The following is a 20,572-nucleotide window of genomic DNA, read 5'->3' on the forward strand; positions in this document are numbered from 1 at the left end:
TTTTTTCCATTAACCATTCTTGATCCCCTCTATCCCTTCTCTTTTCACCTGCCTATCACCTCCCGCTGGTGCCCCTAGTCCTTCACTTGTTCCCATGGTCCACTCTTCTCTCCTATCAGGTTCCTTCTTCTTCAGCCCTTTACCGTTTCCACCTATCACTTTCCGGCTTCTTAACTCATCCTCTTTCTCTCATCCCCCTCACCTAGCTTCACCTGTCAACTCTACCTTGTATTCCTTCCCCGCTCAGCATCTTCTTATTCTGGTTTCTTCCCCCTTACTCTATACTCCTGATGAAGGGTCTCAGCTTGAAATATTGACTCTTTATTCCTTTACATAGTTTCTGCCTGACCTGCCGAGTTCCTCCACCATTTTGCCTATGTTACTGAGGTTCAGCCTGATGTGTCTTGCCTGAGCTCTGCCAATGCAATCATCACCTGCCCTTTCTTCCTCCACCAAATGCATCCTTCCCAACCCTTCTCACAGCAGCATGCCTGTCACATCCCTCACCCTCTGCTTCACTCTGATCCTGTCATTTTCACTTTTTTCCCTACATGTACCCAAATCCTAAACCCTCTTGTTACCTGCTCCATGTCAGCACTCTATTTGATGCTGACTTTTTAGCCTTCTGCACTCTCTGCTGGGAACCACAAAAAGGAGCTGAATATCCTGTTCACTCAGCAAGTCCCCACCACCTGTACTTCCTACTCTCACTGCCACTGCCTCTGTCTTCTACCTGTGTCAGTCAAGGATGCTCGAGGGATTCGTCTCCGCACAAAGTGCTCCCCTGCTTTGAGAGCAACAGCCTGGGGGAATCATTTTGCTGCTGTGTGGGAGGGGGGCCATTCCCACTTGTGATTCTGTCATCGCCATTCACCATCTTCTGGGGAAGTGGGATGGTCACACTCCAAGATGAGGATACGGTGGGGTCCAAAAGGGGATTTGGCACAAGGCATTGGCTCCTTTTCGAACAATGGTACAAGTACAAGTAGCAATAGCAACAATTAAAGGAAAACAGTCCCTTTCCCACCCACTCACACAGTCAGGCTGGCCTCCATCCTCAGGACAGACCATCTCTGGGCCTTCATTTACTGCCTATAAATACTCAATGGCAAGCTCACTATCCCAGAATGTAGTCAAGTTCATCTTGATCACATTACCTCAATGGCGTGTATATTCTTTCGTATCTAGAGAGACAATCGTCTGCATCATACTCCAGCTGTGGTGTAATAATGGTATTACATAAATGAGTAAGACATCTTTACTCCAATCTTCTCATACTCAAAGCAAACAACCGAAGGACTTTGCTGGGTGGGAAGTATCCACCATGCCTTTTTCTGCTTGTTTCTTTGTTCTGAACACAGGCAACCCCTGCAGTGATGGTATACTGCAGCCAGTGACGTTTCCTGCTGACCTGACAGTTTGCTGTAGTTTTTGTGTATTGCACCAAACCAGATAGTAATGGCTGATGTGAGGATGGTCTCTGTGAATAATTTTGGGTAAGAACATTTTATCAACATTCTCTGCCAAGACTTTTTGTTAATGAATGCGATATGGGTCTCCCACACAGGGTCCTGTGAAATAAACAAGGGATGAGTGTAGGATTGGTATAAAATCGGAGCTTAGTGGTTGGCATGGACATGGTGGCCATTTCTGCATTGAATTGCAATGACTCTCTAAAGGAGTACTCTTGGGGTGTATTCTGGAGTTGGCAAATATTAATTTCACCAGCAACCAATCTTCTGACTTCAATGTGGATTGCAGATTGAATTGAAAGGACAGCTCAGAACAATTAGACCTCCGATGTCTGCATATGCATGAATGTAGCCTAGAGTCAGTGGGGATTAACGTTCATTTTGTGTGTCTGGACTGTGGGTGCAAAGAAGGAGGCGAGTGATAACTATATGAAATTCAAAGCAAGCATTGTACATTCATTGAAACTGTAGAATTGTCCTGCTGTTACCTTTGATCTTTAGCATATGAAATGGCATGTAATATTGGGTCGAGCAGGCCTCTTCTTACAAGAGTGTCTCAATATGATGCCGGCTGCTCATTTTTGTTGAATAAAACACTTCTATATCCACAAACTTCAGTGTCTCTCTGGTGACATTTTTCACAACAGAACAAGTACCATCTGACAAAGTGACCAGGTCCTGGAAATGAACATTTACTACTGTTCAGTGTTTCGGAGGAATAAGCAGAAGGGAAGATAGATGGAGTAATTCCATTTATCTGGGCCACTGGAGCACAAAGGAGTGGGAAAGTGAAGTAAGTCTCACTCCAAGTGACTTGTGCCGCTGGTGCGGGGCCCCAGGAATTTCCGACATGAAAGCTTCACAATCAGCTCAGAACTTGCTAAGCGTGAAGCTCCAGGTGAGATCCTGGAGGAACTCAGTATGTCAGGCAGCATCTACGGATGGAAGTGTGACATTCTTTATCTGGACTGAAAGACAGGACGGAGATGGCCAATATTAAGAAGTGAGCTGGATCCAGGTGAGAAGGGATGATCGGCAGATGGAGGAAGGAAGAGTGGACATGGGGACAAGCTGGGAGGTGATGGCTGGGGGTGATAAAGGGCTGCAGACGAAGGAATCTGATGAGAGGAAGGCCTAGTTTGCCTTTGGTCTCCCCAATGTAGAAGATGTCACAATGGAAGCACCTGATACAATAAACAAGGCCAGAGGAGATGCATGTGAATGTCCGGCTCACCTGGAAGAGCTGCTTAGGACATTGCCACGATGAAGCCAAACACAAGTTGGAGGAGGAACAGCTCATACTCTGTCTGAGTAGTCTTTAACCTAATGGCATTAACCTCTAACTTCCGGTAGATACCCACTCCCCTGTGTCCCCCCTTTAGCTTTTTCCCCCATTTTAGTAATCCTCTCACCTCTTTCCTCCCCCACCTTTCTGGTTCCCCATCTACTTCCATGGTCCACTGTCCTTTCCTATCAATTCTTCTCTTCTTCAGCCTCATACTTCTTCCAGATATCACCTCCCAGCTTTTCACATCATCCCCACTCCCACACCCATCCATTCCACCCCTCAGCAATGTATGCTTCACCTCCTCTGCCTTCCTACCCCCTTCTTCTTTTTCTGCCTTTCATTCCAATCCTGATGAAGGATCTGGACTGAATCAAGGACTGTCCATTTCCCTCCTTTGATGTTACCTGACCTCCTAAGTTCCCCCCAACATTTTTTGTGTTTTCTTCAAGATTCCCAGCATCTGTAGAATCCCTTTGGGCCCCGGTTGGTGATGGAGGTGGGGGGAGCACTGCTGAAGTCAGCTGCAAAGTGCGGGGGGGGGGGGGGGCGAGGGAAGAGAGGTGTGAGGAGCAGGGAGTCATAGAGAGAGGGCTCCATGCGGAAAGCAGGAGGAGGTGGCGAGTATGGCAGGTGGTGGGGATCACGTTGGAGATGGTGCACGTCGCAAAGCATGGATGCGGTGAAGCTTAACGACGGGTACACTGTCTCTGTTCTGTCCACGGGGAGATGGGCAAGAGAGCTGGGGAAATAGAGGTGGTGTGGATGGAGCACAGTTGTTTTCTTGTGTTACATTTTATCGCTTACGTTGTTACTGAATGAACCAGATAAATGTATTCAGAGATGACACGTTTAAGGTTATGTTCGGTCAAGATCGGGCTTCTCATTCTCGGCTTCCGTGTCTGAGTTATTGTTCCAGATGCTGACAGCAGAACGGAATCCGAAAGTAAAACAGCCGAGAGCGTTCAGACCTGTAACGGGGCGGACACGTTTCCAACACACCACGGGGTTTTTCGGAAACGAAACTTCGGCTGGAACCTGATTGGTTTGTTTGTCAACACAGCGACAGCGGCTGAAGATCAGCCCAGCGGCGCCGTGACGTTCAGAAACGGGAGCCGAACATAAAGCGAGGGGAGGGAGGCGGAGAGACGCAGAGCTGCGGGAGCGGGGGTACCGATAGCACCAGTGAAGAATTTCTATTGATTTACCCGGACCAGAGCTGAAAGTCGGTGCGGAATAAAGGGCAAAGAAAAAACCTGCAGATCAGATTTTCTTCAGATTCCTCCTGACTTCCTGTACTGTCGACAAAACTTGTAAGACTTTATTTGATTATCTCAAAGTTCTCATTTTTATCTGGCTATTTACAACATTGACGATACACAGTAATTTGAATTACTAACATCCTGTGAAGCGGGTGGGAAATGTAGTCAAATGGAGTTCATTCGCAGCAGAATCGCTTTAAAATCAGAATTGGGGTGATCACCACTAACAAATCGATAAACTTGGCAATTTGTGGCGGCAGTACAGTGAAGTACACAATATATCATATGTTATTATACCACACACACACACACACACACACACAGACACACACAGACACACACACACACACACACACACACACACACACAGACACACACACACACGCACACACAGCCCCTCCATCCCGGTCCCAATGTGTTATTTACATATTTTTTGCCGCTGATCGGATCAGGTGCAAAACTGTTGAAGCTCAGCGGCTCACGGGGTCCCTCTCCCGTCAGATGTCAGTATTGCAGCTCAAAATTCCTGTCACACATTTCGAACTGCTCGGGAAAGAGGGGTCTGTCTTTTCCCGCTTGACTACAGATCTTAGTAGGTTGTGTTGATATTACAGGAAATGCCACCTTAATACACCAGAGTTCATGAACCCATGTGATGCAAAACTCTCTAATCACTTCTCATTTCTCCACAGCGATTTGACAAGATGAGGCTTCAGGTGAAGTTTATCACCGGCGAGGGTATCGAACTTGATGTCGACCCTTCCATTCAAGTGTCGACTCTCAAGATGGAAATCCAGCAAAAGACCAACGTGCCCATTTCCCAACAGCGTCTGCTGGTACAAAATGGTCAAAGCGTGGAGATGCAGGACAACAGAAGTCTCAGCTACTACAACCTCTACCCCAGCCCCACCGTGATGCTGCTGGTCAGGAAAGAGGAATCCATGCAGATATTTCTCCAAAATGACCAGGGGAAAACCAGGACCTACGATGTACTGCCCTCTGAGACCGTGAAGAGTTTTAAAGAGCAGGTCCATCGGCAGGAGGGCGTCAGACCCGAACAGCAGCGCCTGGTTTATAACAGCAAACAGTTGGAGGATGGCCGACTGCTCTCCGACTACAATATCAGACCACGAACCACCATCTTTCTGACACTCCGTCTACGTGGAGGCTGATTTACTCCTACGGACATTTTAAAAATAATTTAATGGTATTTAATTGCATTCCTGTATTCTGTTGCTCATTTGAAATGAGACCAATTCTTGGCACATTGTTACTCTATCCTACAATGTTTTAAAACAAATCCTAATAAAAACTTGGATTTGGTGGGGATGACTTACTGCTTTAAGGTCCTCAAGAATTAATTGCTTTAGTTACTGCATTCTTCCAATGGACTTTTGTTTTCATTTTAGCATTAAAAGTTTAATGAAATCAGATTAGATGAATTTTTAAATGACTTGCAATTTCATTGTTTAAATTTTCAATATGATTTGAAATGATTTTTTTAAATAAAAGTTCAAATGCATGAACACTGGCACTTCTGTGTGACTGCTTTCATCTAGGTCTGTGGACCTTGGTTAAGAGATGAAGTAACTTTACCAAAGTTTGATTGTGGCACTTGAACCATGTACAAGATTTCCAAAAACCCCAATTCACATGACACACTTCACACAATGGAATTATTATATCAGCTATTCTGCATTCTTTCCTATTATATCCTAAGTAAATATTGAAGTCCTGCTGTCACCATTCCTCACTGTGTGTGACTCTTACCTCACTTATTCCCTTTCCTAAATCATTCTGCATGGAATTGTGAAAACAGTTTTTGAAAGTTACAGTAACAATTCCCCCTTCCAACACATCTGCATGTTTGCCAGCCACTTGCCTTGGATATTGATCTAATAGAAATGCAAACAGGTTTGATTGGGGCAGATGGTATTAAGGTTCTGAATTTAAACTCACCTCCAATCTTGCTGATGTAGTGAGGTCAAATAATCAATTACCCTTAAAAAAAGGTTTCAAAAGTGTCCCTTTTTTTCCTTTAAGAACTTTAAAAGACCCCAACAGGGCCAAGAAGAGGTGAAAGAAACAAATCTATCAATGAGTCCGTGCATTTTAAGAATTGGCTGTAAATTGATTCGTTGGTTTAACATTTTTTTTATTTTTGGGGCTGAACCCCAAAGGTAATTAAGGCATTAACACACACATGCCATAAGATAATTCTGCATATTAATAAAATCTATATGATCCCACAGTTTCTAATATGCTCACGCTGAGCATTGGCAACGTCCACCTGACCTCTCAAACAGTTAATGGTTGCTCAGGTAAATCTATTCCTAGAGGACGACAACCTTCTCATAGGGCTTGGAGGCTGGTGAGCCTCAACGACCCAGAGGGTTAAGGTGGCTGGAGTGAGGGCCTTTTGCTTTGGCTCTTGGCAGGGTCGCCTGTGCCAAACAGATGAAGGTAGAGGGCAGACTAACAGTGGACCACCGCACCTCCAGGTTCAGGTGTTCAGCTCACGGATAAGAGCCCTGACTGGTCAATAAACAATTGTCACAGAAACAGTAATGAAGAATCCTTCTCTCCAGATGGAGATGGACCATCTGCCGAAAATGCCAGATGGATCCAGGGGCGAAGGGATGATAGGCGGATGCAACAGGGAGAGTGGGGATGGTGACAGAAGCTGGGAAGTGATGGGTGTAGGCGATAAAGAGCTGCAGATGATGGAATCTGATAAGAGATTCCCAGCCTAATTTCCACCTGGTCTCATCAATATAGAGAACACCACGTCAGAAGCACTTGATACAATAAAGAAAGCCAAGGGAGGTGCACGTGAATGCCCACCTCACCTGGAAGGGCAGTTTAGGACATTGCCACGATGAAGTCAAACACAATCTGGGGGAGCAATAGCTCATACTCCATCTGAGTAGTCTTTAACCTGATGGCATTAATCTCCAACTTCTGGTCAACACTCCCCCTTTAGAATTTTCCCTATTTTGATGATTCTCTCACCACTTTCCTCCCACACCCTCATGACCCTCCCAAGTTCTCCATCTCCTTCCATGGTCTACTGTCCTTTCCGATCAGATTCCTTTCTCCTCAGGCCCTTAGCGCTTACACCCATCACCTCACAGCTTCTCACATCATCCCCACTCCCACTCATCTGTTCTCTACCTCTATTTCATCCCTCCTCCTCATTCTGGCTTCGGCCCCCTTTCTTTCCAATCCTGATGAAGGATCTCGACTGAATTATGGATGTTCATTCCCTCCATTGATGCTGCCTGGCCTCCAGATTTGCCCCAACAATTTTGGCGTCCTCTTCAAGATTCCCGGCATCGGTAGGATGGATCTCTTGGGTCTGGCTTTAGGGCCCTGGTTGCTGATGGAGTTGGGCTGACCGTTGGTGAGGTCAGCTGTAACACATCCTACAGTCACAAAGTTCCACTGGTGGGGAGAGGGATGTGAGGACCAGTGAGTGGCGGACCGAGGCGTCCATGCCGAAAGCAGAAAGAGGTGCAGAGCGGAATGTGTGGCAGATGGTGGAATCACGGAGCAGATGGCGGACGTTGAAAAGATTGATATGCTGGATGGGGTGAAGCTTGGGAAACGGGCCGCGTGCAAGCCTCGACTACCTCCACTTCCACTGCAGCACCTACCCCCGTGTGCCCCACATGTGGGTGAGCTTTCAGGGCCCGATTTGCCCTCACCCAGTCACCTCCGGACCCACAGTCACAAACTCTCCACCTGACAGAAGTCGTGGTCATCTTCGACTCCGAAGGACGTACAACAACAACAATGATATGCTGGATGGGGTGAAGCTTGGGAAACGGGGTAACACTCCTGCTGCTCTGCCCACGGGCAGATGGGCAAGAAAGGTGGGGAAATAGAGGTGATGTGGATGGGGCAGAGTTGTGTCATATTGTTTGGGTGGATCAGTGCATTTTATCGCTTACGTTGTCACTGAATGAACCAGATAAATGTATTCAGAGATGACACGTTTAAGGTTATGTTCGGTCAAGATCGGGCTTCTCATTCTCAGCTTCCCTGTCTGAGTTATTGTTCCAGATGCTGACAGCAGAATGGAATCCGAAAGTAAAACAGCCGAGAGCGTTCAGACCTGTAACGGGGCGGACACGTTTCCAACACACCACGGGGTTTTTCGGAAACGAAACTTCGGCTGGAACCTGATTGGTTTGTTTGTCAACACAGCGACAGCGGCTGAAGATCAGCCCAGCGGCGCCGTGACGTTCAGAAACGGGAGCCGAACATAAAGCGAGGGGAGGGAGGCGGAGAGACGCAGAGCTGCGGGAGCGGGGGTACCGATAGCACCAGTGAAGAATTTCTATTGATTTACCCGGACCAGAGCTGAAAGTCGGTGCGGAATAAAGGGCAAAGAAAAAACCTGCAGATCAGATTTTCTTCAGATTCCTCCTGACTTCCTGTACTGTCGACAAAACTTGTAAGACTTTATTTGATTATCTCAAAGTTCTCATTTTTATCTGGCTATTTACAACATTGACGATACACAGTAATTTGAATTACTAACATCCTGTGAAGCGGGTGGGAAATGTAGTCAAATGGAGTTCATTCGCAGCAGAATCGCTTTAAAATCAGAATTGGGGTGATCACCACTAACAAATCGATAAACTTGGCAATTTGTGGCGGCAGTACAGTGAAGTACACAATATATCATATGTTATTATACCACACACACACACACACACACACACAGACACACACAGACACACACACACACACACACACACACACACACACACACACACACAGACACACACACACACGCACACACAGCCCCTCCATCCCGGTCCCAATGTGTTATTTACATATTTTTTGCCGCTGATCGGATCAGGTGCAAAACTGTTGAAGCTCAGCGGCTCACGGGGTCCCTCTCCCGTCAGATGTCAGTATTGCAGCTCAAAATTCCTGTCACACATTTCGAACTGCTCGGGAAAGAGGGGTCTGTCTTTTCCCGCTTGACTACAGATCTTAGTAGGTTGTGTTGATATTACAGGAAATGCCACCTTAATACACCAGAGTTCATGAACCCATGTGATGCAAAACTCTCTAATCACTTCTCATTTCTCCACAGCGATTTGACAAGATGAGGCTTCAGGTGAAGTTTATCACCGGCGAGGGTATCGAACTTGATGTCGACCCTTCCATTCAAGTGTCGACTCTCAAGATGGAAATCCAGCAAAAGACCAACGTGCCCATTTCCCAACAGCGTCTGCTGGTACAAAATGGTCAAAGCGTGGAGATGCAGGACAACAGAAGTCTCAGCTACTACAACCTCTACCCCAGCCCCACCGTGATGCTGCTGGTCAGGAAAGAGGAATCCATGCAGATATTTCTCCAAAATGACCAGGGGAAAACCAGGACCTACGATGTACTGCCCTCTGAGACCGTGAAGAGTTTTAAAGAGCAGGTCCATCGGCAGGAGGGCGTCAGACCCGAACAGCAGCGCCTGGTTTATAACAGCAAACAGTTGGAGGATGGCCGACTGCTCTCCGACTACAATATCAGACCACGAACCACCATCTTTCTGACACTCCGTCTACGTGGAGGCTGATTTACTCCTACGGACATTTTAAAAATAATTTAATGGTATTTAATTGCATTCCTGTATTCTGTTGCTCATTTGAAATGAGACCAATTCTTGGCACATTGTTACTCTATCCTACAATGTTTTAAAACAAATCCTAATAAAAACTTGGATTTGGTGGGGATGACTTACTGCTTTAAGGTCCTCAAGAATTAATTGCTTTAGTTACTGCATTCTTCCAATGGACTTTTGTTTTCATTTTAGCATTAAAAGTTTAATGAAATCAGATTAGATGAATTTTTAAATGACTTGCAATTTCATTGTTTAAATTTTCAATATGATTTGAAATGATTTTTTTAAATAAAAGTTCAAATGCATGAACACTGGCACTTCTGTGTGACTGCTTTCATCTAGGTCTGTGGACCTTGGTTAAGAGATGAAGTAACTTTACCAAAGTTTGATTGTGGCACTTGAACCATGTACAAGATTTCCAAAAACCCCAATTCACATGACACACTTCACACAATGGAATTATTATATCAGCTATTCTGCATTCTTTCCTATTATATCCTAAGTAAATATTGAAGTCCTGCTGTCACCATTCCTCACTGTGTGTGACTCTTACCTCACTTATTCCCTTTCCTAAATCATTCTGCATGGAATTGTGAAAACAGTTTTTGAAAGTTACAGTAACAATTCCCCCTTCCAACACATCTGCATGTTTGCCAGCCACTTGCCTTGGATATTGATCTAATAGAAATGCAAACAGGTTTGATTGGGGCAGATGGTATTAAGGTTCTGAATTTAAACTCACCTCCAATCTTGCTGATGTAGTGAGGTCAAATAATCAATTACCCTTAAAAAAAGGTTTCAAAAGTGTCCCTTTTTTTCCTTTAAGAACTTTAAAAGACCCCAACAGGGTCAAGAAGAGGTGAAAGAAACAAATCTATCAATGAGTCCGTGCATTTTAAGAATTGGCTGTAAATTGATTCGTTGGTTTAACATTTTTTTCATTTTTGGGGCTGAACCCCAAAGGTAATTAAGGCATTAACACACACATGCCATAAGATAATTCTGCATATTAATAAAATCTATATGATCCCACAGTTTCTAATATGCTCACGCTGGGCATTGGCAACGTCCACCTGACCTCTCAAACAGTTAATGGTTGCTCAGGTAAATCTATTCCTAGAGGACGACAACCTTCTCATAGGGCTTGGAGGCTGGTGAGCCTCAACGACCCAGAGGGTTAAGGTGGCTGGAGTGAGGGCCTTTTGCTTTGGCTCTTGGCAGGGTCGCCTGTGCCAAACAGATGAAGGTAGAGGGCAGACTAACAGTGGACCACCTCCAGGTTCAGGTGTTCAGCTCACGGATAAGAGCCCTGACTGGTCAATAAACAATTGTCACAGAAACAGTAATGAAGAATCCTTCTCTCCAGATGGAGATGGACGTCCTTCATTGCTGCCGAAAATGCCAGATGGATCCAGGGGCGAAGGGATGATAGGCAGATGCAACAGGGAGAGTGGGGATGGTGACAGAAACTGGGAAGTGATGGGTGTAGGCGATAAAGAGCTGCAGATGATGGAATCTGATAAGAGATTCCCAGCCTAATTTCCACCTGGTCTCATCAATATAAAGAACACCACATCAGAAGCACTTGATACAATAAAGAAAGCCAAGGGAGGTGCACGTGAATGCCCACCTCACCTGGAAGGGCAGTTTAGGACATTGCCACGATGAAGTCAAACACAATCTGGGGGAGCAATAGCTCATACTCCATCTGAGTAGTCTTTAACCTGATGGCATTAATCTCCAACTTCTGGTCAACACTCCCCCTTTAGAATTTTCCCTATTTTGATGATTCTCTCACCACTTTCCTCCCCCACCCTCATGACCCTCCCAAGTTCTCCATCTCCTTCCATGGTCTACTGTCCTTTCCGATCAGATTCCTTTCTCCTCAGGCCCTTAGCGCTTACACCCATCACCTCACAGCTTCTCACATCATCCCCACTCCCACTCAGCTGTTCTCTACCTCTATTTCATCCCTCCTCCTCATTCTGGCTTCGGCCCCCTTTCTTTCCAATCCTGATGAAGGATCTCGACTGAATTATGGATGTTCATTCCCTCCATTGATGCTGCCTGGCCTCCAGATTTGCCCCAACAATTTTGGCGTCCTCTTCAAGATTCCCGGCATCGGTAGGATGGATCTCTTGGGTCTGGCTTTAGGGCCCTGGTTGCTGATGGAGTTGGGCTGACCGTTGGTGAGGTCAGCTGTAACACATCCTACAGTCACAAAGTTCCACTGGTGGGGAGAGGGATGTGAGGACCAGTGAGTGGCGGACCGAGGCGTCCATGCCGAAAGCAGAAAGAGGTGCAGAGCGGAATGTGTGGCAGATGGTGGAATCACGGAGCAGATGGCGGACGTTGAAAAGATTGATATGCTGGATGGGGTGAAGCTTGGGAAACGGGCCGCGTGCAAGCCTCGAACTACCTCCACTTCCACTGCAGCACCTACCCCCGTGTGCCCCACATGTGGGTGAGCTTTCAGGGCCCGATTTGCCCTCACCCAGTCACCTCCGGACCCACAGTCACAAACCCTCCACCTGACAGAAGTCGTGGTCATCTTCGACTCCGAAGGACGAACAACAACAACAATGATATGCTGGATGGGGTGAAGCTTGGGAAACGGGGTAACACTCCTGCTGCTCTGCCCACGGGCAGATGGGCAAGAAAGGTGGGGAAATAGAGGTGATGTGGATGGGGCAGAGTTGTGTCATATTGTTTGGGTGGATCAGTGCATTTTATCGCTTACGTTGTCACTGAATGAACCAGATAAATGTATTCAGAGATGACACGTTTAAGGTTATGTTCGGTCAAGATCGGGCTTCTCATTCTCGGCTTCCGTGTCTGAGTTATTGTTCCAGATGCTGACAGCAGAACGGAATCCGAAAGTAAAACAGCCGAGAGCGTTCAGACCTGTAACGGGGCGGACACGTTTCCAACACACCACGGGGTTTTTCGGAAACGAAACTTCGGCTGGAACCTGATTGGTTTGTTTGTCAACACAGCGACAGCGGCTGAAGATCAGCCCAGCGGCGCCGTGACGTTCAGAAACGGGAGCCGAACATAAAGCGAGGGGAGGGAGGCGGAGAGACGCAGAGCTGCGGGAGCGGGGGTACCGATAGCACCAGTGAAGAATTTCTATTGATTTACCCGGACCAGAGCTGAAAGTCGGTGCGGAATAAAGGGCAAAGAAAAAACCTGCAGATCAGATTTTCTTCAGATTCCTCCTGACTTCCTGTACTGTCGACAAAACTTGTAAGACTTTATTTGATTATCTCAAAGTTCTCATTTTTATCTGGCTATTTACAACATTGACGATACACAGTAATTTGAATTACTAACATCCTGTGAAGCGGGTGGGAAATGTCGTCAAATGGAGTTCATTCGCAGCAGAATCGCTTTAAAATCAGAATTGGGGTGATCACCACTAACAAATCGATAAACTTGGCAATTTGTGGCGGCAGTACAGTGAAGTACACAATATATCATATGTTATTATACCACACACACACACACACACACACACACACACACACACACACACACACACACACACACAGACACACACACACAGACACACACACACACGCACACACAGCCCCTCCATCCCGGTCCCAATGTGTTATTTACATATTTTTTGCCGCTGATCGGATCAGGTGCAAAACTGTTGAAGCTCAGCGGCTCACGGGGTCCCTCTCCCGTCAGATGTCAGTATTGCAGCTCAAAATTCCTGTCACACATTTCGAACTGCTCGGGAAAGAGGGGTCTGTCTTTTCCCGCTTGACTACAGATCTTAGTAGGTTGTGTTGATATTACAGGAAATGCCACCTTAATACACCAGAGTTCATGAACCCATGTGATGCAAAACTCTCTAATCACTTCTCATTTCTCCACAGCGATTTGACAAGATGAGGCTTCAGGTGAAGTTTATCACCGGCGAGGGTATCGAACTTGATGTCGACCCTTCCATTCAAGTGTCGACTCTCAAGATGGAAATCCAGCAAAAGACCAACGTGCCCATTTCCCAACAGCGTCTGCTGGTACAAAATGGTCAAAGCGTGGAGATGCAGGACAACAGAAGTCTCAGCTACTACAACCTCTACCCCAGCCCCACCGTGATGCTGCTGGTCAGGAAAGAGGAATCCATGCAGATATTTCTCCAAAATGACCAGGGGAAAACCAGGACCTACGATGTACTGCCCTCTGAGACCGTGAAGAGTTTTAAAGAGCAGGTCCATCGGCAGGAGGGCGTCAGACCCGAACAGCAGCGCCTGGTTTATAACAGCAAACAGTTGGAGGATGGCCGACTGCTCTCCGACTACAATATCAGACCACGAACCACCATCTTTCTGACACTCCGTCTACGTGGAGGCTGATTTACTCCTACGGACATTTTAAAAATAATTTAATGGTATTTAATTGCATTCCTGTATTCTGTTGCTCATTTGAAATGAGACCAATTCTTGGCACATTGTTACTCTATCCTACAATGTTTTAAAACAAATCCTAATAAAAACTTGGATTTGGTGGGGATGACTTACTGCTTTAAGGTCCTCAAGAATTAATTGCTTTAGTTACTGCATTCTTCCAATGGACTTTTGTTTTCATTTTAGCATTAAAAGTTTAATGAAATCAGATTAGATGAATTTTTAAATGACTTGCAATTTCATTGTTTAAATTTTCAATATGATTTGAAATGATTTTTTTAAATAAAAGTTCAAATGCATGAACACTGGCACTTCTGTGTGACTGCTTTCATCTAGGTCTGTGGACCTTGGTTAAGAGATGAAGTAACTTTACCAAAGTTTGATTGTGGCACTTGAACCATGTACAAGATTTCCAAAAACCCCAATTCACATGACACACTTCACACAATGGAATTATTATATCAGCTATTCTGCATTCTTTCCTATTATATCCTAAGTAAATATTGAAGTCCTGCTGTCACCATTCCTCACTGTGTGTGACTCTTACCTCACTTATTCCCTTTCCTAAATCATTCTGCATGGAATTGTGAAAACAGTTTTTGAAAGTTACAGTAACAATTCCCCCTTCCAACACATCTGCATGTTTGCCAGCCACTTGCCTTGGATATTGATCTAATAGAAATGCAAACAGGTTTGATTGGGGCAGATGGTATTAAGGTTCTGAATTTAAACTCACCTCCAATCTTGCTGATGTAGTGAGGTCAAATAATCAATTACCCTTAAAAAAAGGTTTCAAAAGTGTCCCTTTTTTTCCTTTAAGAACTTTAAAAGACCCCAACAGGGTCAAGAAGAGGTGAAAGAAACAAATCTATCAATGAGTCCGTGCATTTTAAGAATTGGCTGTAAATTGATTCGTTGGTTTAACATTTTTTTCATTTTTGGGGCTGAACCCCAAAGGTAATTAAGGCATTAACACACACATGCCATAAGATAATTCTGCATATTAATAAAATCTATATGATCCCACAGTTTCTAATATGCTCACGCTGAGCATTGGCAACGTCCACCTGACCTCTCAAACAGTTAATGGTTGCTCAGGTAAATCTATTCCTAGAGGACGACAACCTTCTCATAGGGCTTGGAGGCTGGTGAGCCTCAACGACCCAGAGGGTTAAGGTGGCTGGAGTGAGGGCCTTTTGCTTTGGCTCTTGGCAGGGTCGCCTGTGCCAAACAGACGAAGGTAGAGGGCAGACTAACAGTGGACCACCGCACCTCCAGGTTCAGGTGTTCAGCTCACGGATAAGAGCCCTGACTGATCAATAAACAATTGTCACAGAAACAGTAATGAAGAATCCTTCTCTCCAGATGGAGATGGACGTCCTTCATTGCTGCCGAAAATGCCAGATGGATCCAGGGGCGAAGGGATGATAGGCGGATGCAACAGGGAGAGTGGGGACGGTGACAGAAGCTGGGAAGTGATGGGTGTAGGCGATAAAGAGCTGCAGATGATGGAATCTGATAAGAGATTCCCAGCCTAATTTCCACCTGGTCTCATCAATATAGAGAACACCACGTCAGAAGCACTTGATACAATAAAGAAAGCCAAGGGAGGTGCACGTGAATGCCCACCTCACCTGGAAGGGCAGTTTAGGACATTGCCACGATGAAGTCAAACACAATCTGGGGGAGCAATAGCTCATACTCCATCTGAGTAGTCTTTAACCTGATGGCATTAATCTCCAACTTCTGGTCAACACTCCCCCTTTAGAATTTTCCCTATTTTGATGATTCTCTCACCTCTTTCCTCCCCCACCCTCATGACCCTCCCAAGTTCTCCATCTCCTTCCATGGTCTACTGTCCTTTCCGATCAGATTCCTTTCTCCTCAGGCCCTTAGCGCTTACACCCATCACCTCACAGCTTCTCACATCATCCCCACTCCCACTCAGCTGTTCTCTACCTCTATTTCATCCCTCCTCCTCATTCTGGCTTCGGCCCCCTTTCTTTCCAATCCTGATGAAGGATCTCGACTGAATTATGGATGTTCATTCCCTCCATTGATGCTGCCTGGCCTCCAGATTTGCCCCAACAATTTTGGCGTCCTCTTCAAGATTCCCAGCATCGATAGGATGGATCTCTTGGGTCTGGCTTTAGGGCCCTGGTTGCTGATGGAGTTGGGCTGACCGTTGGTGAGGTCAGCTGTAACACATCCTACAGTCACAAAGTTCCACTGGTGGGGAGAGGGATGTGAGGACCAGTGAGTGGCGGACCGAGGCGTCCATGCCGAAAGCAGAAAGAGGTGCAGAGCGGAATGTGTGGCAGATGGTGGAATCACGGAGCAGATGGCGGACGTTGAAAAGATTGATATGCTGGATGGGGTGAAGCTTGGGAAACGGGCCGCGTGCAAGCCTCGAACTACCTCCACTTCCACTGCAGCACCTACCCCCGTGTGCCCCACATGTGGGTGAGCTTTCAGGGCCCGATTTGCCCTCACCCAGTCACCTCCGGACCCACAGTCACAAACCCTCCACCTGACAGAAGTCGTGGTCATCTTCGACTCCGAAGGACGAACAACAACAACAATGATATGCTGGATGGGGTGAAGCTTGGGAAACGGGGTAACACTCCTGCTGCTCTGCCCACGGGCAGATGGGCAAGAAAGGTGGGGAAATAGAGGTGATGTGGATGGGGCAGAGTTGTGTCATATTGTTTGGGTGGATCAGTGCATTTTATCGCTTACGTTGTCACTGAATGAACCAGATAAATGTATTCAGAGATGACACGTTTAAGGTTATGTTCGGTCAAGATCGGGCTTCTCATTCTCGGCTTCCGTGTCTGAGTTATTGTTCCAGATGCTGACAGCAGAACGGAATCCGAAAGTAAAACAGCCGAGAGCGTTCAGACCTGTAACGGGGCGGACACGTTTCCAACACACCACGGGGTTTTTCGGAAACGAAACTTCGGCTGGAACCTGATTGGTTTGTTTGTCAACACAGCGACAGCGGCTGAAGATCAGCCCAGCGGCGCCGTGACGTTCAGAAACGGGAGCCGAACATAAAGCGAGGGGAGGGAGGCGGAGAGACGCAGAGCTGCGGGAGCGGGGGTACCGATAGCACCAGTGAAGAATTTCTATTGATTTACCCGGACCAGAGCTGAAAGTCGGTGCGGAATAAAGGGCAAAGAAAAAACCTGCAGATCAGATTTTCTTCAGATTCCTCCTGACTTCCTGTACTGTCGACAAAACTTGTAAGACTTTATTTGATTATCTCAAAGTTCTCATTTTTATCTGGCTATTTACAACATTGACGATACACAGTAATTTGAATTACTAACATCCTGTGAAGCGGGTGGGAAATGTCGTCAAATGGAGTTCATTCGCAGCAGAATCGCTTTAAAATCAGAATTGGGGTGATCACCACTAACAAATCGATAAACTTGGCAATTTGTGGCGGCAGTACAGTGAAGTACACAATATATCATATGTTATTATACCACACACACAGACACACACACACACACACACACACACACACACACACACACACACACACACACACACACACACACAGACACACACACACACAGACACACACACACACACACACACACACACACACACACACAGACACACACACACACACAGACACACACACACACACACAGACACACACAGACACACACACACACACACACACACACGCACACACAGCCCCTCCATCCCGGTCCCAATGTGTTATTTACATATTTTTTGCCGCTGATCGGATCAGGTGCAAAACTGTTGAAGCTCAGCGGCTCACGGGGTCCCTCTCCCGTCAGATGTCAGTATTGCAGCTCAAAATTCCTGTCACACATTTCGAACTGCTCGGGAAAGAGGGGTCTGTCTTTTCCCGCTTGACTACAGATCTTAGTAGGTTGTGTTGATATTACAGGAAATGCCACCTTAATACACCAGAGTTCATGAACCCATGTGATGCAAAACTCTCTAATCACTTCTCATTTCTCCACAGCGATTTGACAAGATGAGGCTTCAGGTGAAGTTTATCACCGGCGAGGGTATCGAACTTGATGTCGACCCTTCCATTCAAGTGTCGACTCTCAAGATGGAAATCCAGCAAAAGACCAACGTGCCCATTTCCCAACAGCGTCTGCTGGTACAAAATGGTCAAAGCGTGGAGATGCAGGACAACAGAAGTCTCAGCTACTACAACCTCTACCCCAGCCCCACCGTGATGCTGCTGGTCAGGAAAGAGGAATCCATGCAGATATTTCTCCAAAATGACCAGGGGAAAACCAGGACCTACGATGTACTGCCCTCTGAGACCGTGAAGAGTTTTAAAGAGCAGGTCCATCGGCAGGAGGGCGTCAGACCCGAACAGCAGCGCCTGGTTTATAACAGCAAACAGTTGGAGGATGGCCGACTGCTCTCCGACTACAATATCAGACCACGAACCACCATCTTTCTGACACTCCGTCTACGTGGAGGCTGATTTACTCCTACGGACATTTTAAAAATAATTTAATGGTATTTAATTGCATTCCTGTATTCTGTTGCTCATTTGAAATGAGACCAATTCTTGGCACATTGTTACTCTATCCTACAATGTTTTAAAACAAATCCTAATAAAAACTTGGATTTGGTGGGGATGACTTACTGCTTTAAGGTCCTCAAGAATTAATTGCTTTAGTTACTGCATTCTTCCAATGGACTTTTGTTTTCATTTTAGCATTAAAAGTTTAATGAAATCAGATTAGATGAATTTTTAAATGACTTGCAATTTCATTGTTTAAATTTTCAATATGATTTGAAATGATTTTTTTAAATAAAAGTTCAAATGCATGAACACTGGCACTTCTGTGTGACTGCTTTCATCTAGGTCTGTGGACCTTGGTTAAGAGATGAAGTAACTTTACCAAAGTTTGATTGTGGCACTTGAACCATGTACAAGATTTCCAAAAACCCCAATTCACATGACACACTTCACACAATGGAATTATTATATCAGCTATTCTGCATTCTTTCCTATTATATCCTAAGTAAATATTGAAGTCCTGCTGTCACCATTCCTCACTGTGTGTGACTCTTACCTCACTTATTCCCTTTCCTAAATCATTCTGCATGGAATTGTGAAAACAGTTTTTGAAAGTTACAGTAACAATTCCCCCTTCCAACACATCTGCATGTTTGCCAGCCACTTGCCTTGGATATTGATCTAATAGAAATGCAAACAGGTTTGATTGGGGCAGATGGTATTAAGGTTCTGAATTTAAACTCACCTCCAATCTTGCTGATGTAGTGAGGTCAAATAATCAATTACCCTTAAAAAAAGGTTTCAAAAGTGTCCCTTTTTTTCCTTTAAGAACTTTAAAAGACCCCAACAGGGTCAAGAAGAGGTGAAAGAAACAAATCTATCAATGAGTCCGTGCATTTTAAGAATTGGCTGTAAATTGATTCGTTGGTTTAACATTTTTTTCATTTTTGGGGCTGAACCCCAAAGGTAATTAAGGCATTAACACACACATGCCATAAGATAATTCTGCATATTAATAAAATCTATATGATCCCACAGTTTCTAATATGCTCACGCTGGGCATTGGCAACGTCCACCTGACCTCTCAAACAGTTAATGGTTGCTCAGGTAAATCTATTCCTAGAGGACGACAACCTTCTCATAGGGCTTGGAGGCTGGTGAGCCTCAACGACCCAGAGGGTTAAGGTGGCTGGAGTGAGGGCCTTTTGCTTTGGCTCTTGGCAGGGTCGCCTGTGCCAAACAGATGAAGGTAGAGGGCAGACTAACAGTGGACCACCTCCAGGTTCAGGTGTTCAGCTCACGGATAAGAGCCCTGACTGGTCAATAAACAATTGTCACAGAAACAGTAATGAAGAATCCTTCTCTCCAGATGGAGATGGACGTCCTTCATTGCTGCCGAAAATGCCAGATGGATCCAGGGGCGAAGGGATGATAGGCAGATGCAACAGGGAGAGTGGGGATGGTGACAGAAACTGGGAAGTGATGGGTGTAGGCGATAAAGAGCTGCAGATGATGGAATCTGATAAGAGATTCCCAGCCTAATTTCCACCTGGTCTCATCAATATAAAGAACACCACATCAGAAGCACTTGATACAATAAAGAAAGCCAAGGGAGGTGCACGTGAATGCCCACCTCACCTGGAAGGGCAGTTTAGGACATTGCCACGATGAAGTCAAACACAATCTGGGGGAGCAATAGCTCATACTCCATCTGAGTAGTCTTTAACCTGATGGCATTAATCTCCAACTTCTGGTCAACACTCCCCCTTTAGAATTTTCCCTATTTTGATGATTCTCTCACCACTTTCCTCCCCCACCCTCATGACCCTCCCAAGTTCTCCATCTCCTTCCATGGTCTACTGTCCTTTCCGATCAGATTCCTTTCTCCTCAGGCCCTTAGCGCTTACACCCATCACCTCACAGCTTCTCACATCATCCCCACTCCCACTCAGCTGTTCTCTACCTCTATTTC

General features: G+C 45.8%; 4 protein-coding genes across 8 annotated transcripts; all 4 read left to right on the top strand.

Annotated features, from left to right (window-relative positions):
- Window positions 1-3,893: 3,893 nt before the first annotated feature.
- On the top strand, window positions 3,894-5,545 carry LOC132404034 (uncharacterized). Of its 2 annotated transcripts, none has more exons than XM_059988000.1 (2): window positions 3,894-4,070; window positions 4,712-5,545. In XM_059988000.1, exon 2 carries the CDS (start codon window positions 4,724-4,726, stop codon window positions 5,189-5,191), a length of 468 nt encoding a protein of 155 aa, XP_059843983.1. In that variant the 5' UTR covers window positions 3,894-4,070; window positions 4,712-4,723; the 3' UTR covers window positions 5,192-5,545. The 2 variants fall into 2 exon arrangements, with proteins under 2 accessions (XP_059843983.1, XP_059843984.1); XM_059988001.1 differs by lacking the exon at window positions 3,894-4,070 and adding an exon at window positions 4,425-4,611.
- A 2,756-nt stretch (window positions 5,546-8,301) lies between these two features.
- Window positions 8,302-9,963, top strand: LOC132404036 (uncharacterized). 2 transcript variants are annotated; one of them, XM_059988004.1, is made up of 2 exons: window positions 8,302-8,478; window positions 9,130-9,963. In XM_059988004.1, the coding sequence occupies exon 2, from the start codon at window positions 9,142-9,144 to the stop codon at window positions 9,607-9,609; it is 468 nt and encodes a 155-aa protein (XP_059843987.1). In that variant the 5' UTR covers window positions 8,302-8,478; window positions 9,130-9,141; the 3' UTR covers window positions 9,610-9,963. The 2 variants fall into 2 exon arrangements, with proteins under 2 accessions (XP_059843987.1, XP_059843988.1); XM_059988005.1 differs by lacking the exon at window positions 8,302-8,478 and adding an exon at window positions 8,827-9,029.
- Window positions 9,964-12,723: 2,760 nt separating this feature from the next.
- Window positions 12,724-14,375, top strand: LOC132404035 (uncharacterized). 2 transcript variants are annotated; one of them, XM_059988002.1, is made up of 2 exons: window positions 12,724-12,900; window positions 13,542-14,375. In XM_059988002.1, exon 2 carries the CDS (start codon window positions 13,554-13,556, stop codon window positions 14,019-14,021), a length of 468 nt encoding a protein of 155 aa, XP_059843985.1. In that variant the 5' UTR covers window positions 12,724-12,900; window positions 13,542-13,553; the 3' UTR covers window positions 14,022-14,375. The 2 variants fall into 2 exon arrangements, with proteins under 2 accessions (XP_059843985.1, XP_059843986.1); XM_059988003.1 differs by lacking the exon at window positions 12,724-12,900 and adding an exon at window positions 13,274-13,441.
- A 2,765-nt stretch (window positions 14,376-17,140) lies between these two features.
- On the top strand, window positions 17,141-18,912 carry LOC132404037 (uncharacterized). Of its 2 annotated transcripts, none has more exons than XM_059988006.1 (2): window positions 17,141-17,317; window positions 18,079-18,912. In XM_059988006.1, exon 2 carries the CDS (start codon window positions 18,091-18,093, stop codon window positions 18,556-18,558), a length of 468 nt encoding a protein of 155 aa, XP_059843989.1. In that variant the 5' UTR covers window positions 17,141-17,317; window positions 18,079-18,090; the 3' UTR covers window positions 18,559-18,912. The 2 variants fall into 2 exon arrangements, with proteins under 2 accessions (XP_059843989.1, XP_059843990.1); XM_059988007.1 differs by lacking the exon at window positions 17,141-17,317 and adding an exon at window positions 17,760-17,978.
- Window positions 18,913-20,572: the final 1,660 nt, after the last annotated feature.

The sequence above is a fragment of the Hypanus sabinus genome, chromosome 13 (assembly GCF_030144855.1).
Source record: "Hypanus sabinus isolate sHypSab1 chromosome 13, sHypSab1.hap1, whole genome shotgun sequence".
NCBI lineage: Eukaryota > Metazoa > Chordata > Chondrichthyes > Myliobatiformes > Dasyatidae > Hypanus > Hypanus sabinus.

Bases quoted from the DNA above. Each gene is read 5' to 3' on its own strand.
- LOC132404036 (XM_059988004.1), top strand. From the start codon at position 9,142: ATGAGGCTTCAGGTGAAGTTTATCACCGGCGAGGGTATCGAACTTGAT.
- LOC132404037 (XM_059988006.1), top strand. From the start codon at position 18,091: ATGAGGCTTCAGGTGAAGTTTATCACCGGCGAGGGTATCGAACTTGAT.
- LOC132404034 (XM_059988000.1), top strand. From the start codon at position 4,724: ATGAGGCTTCAGGTGAAGTTTATCACCGGCGAGGGTATCGAACTTGAT.
- LOC132404035 (XM_059988002.1), top strand. From the start codon at position 13,554: ATGAGGCTTCAGGTGAAGTTTATCACCGGCGAGGGTATCGAACTTGAT.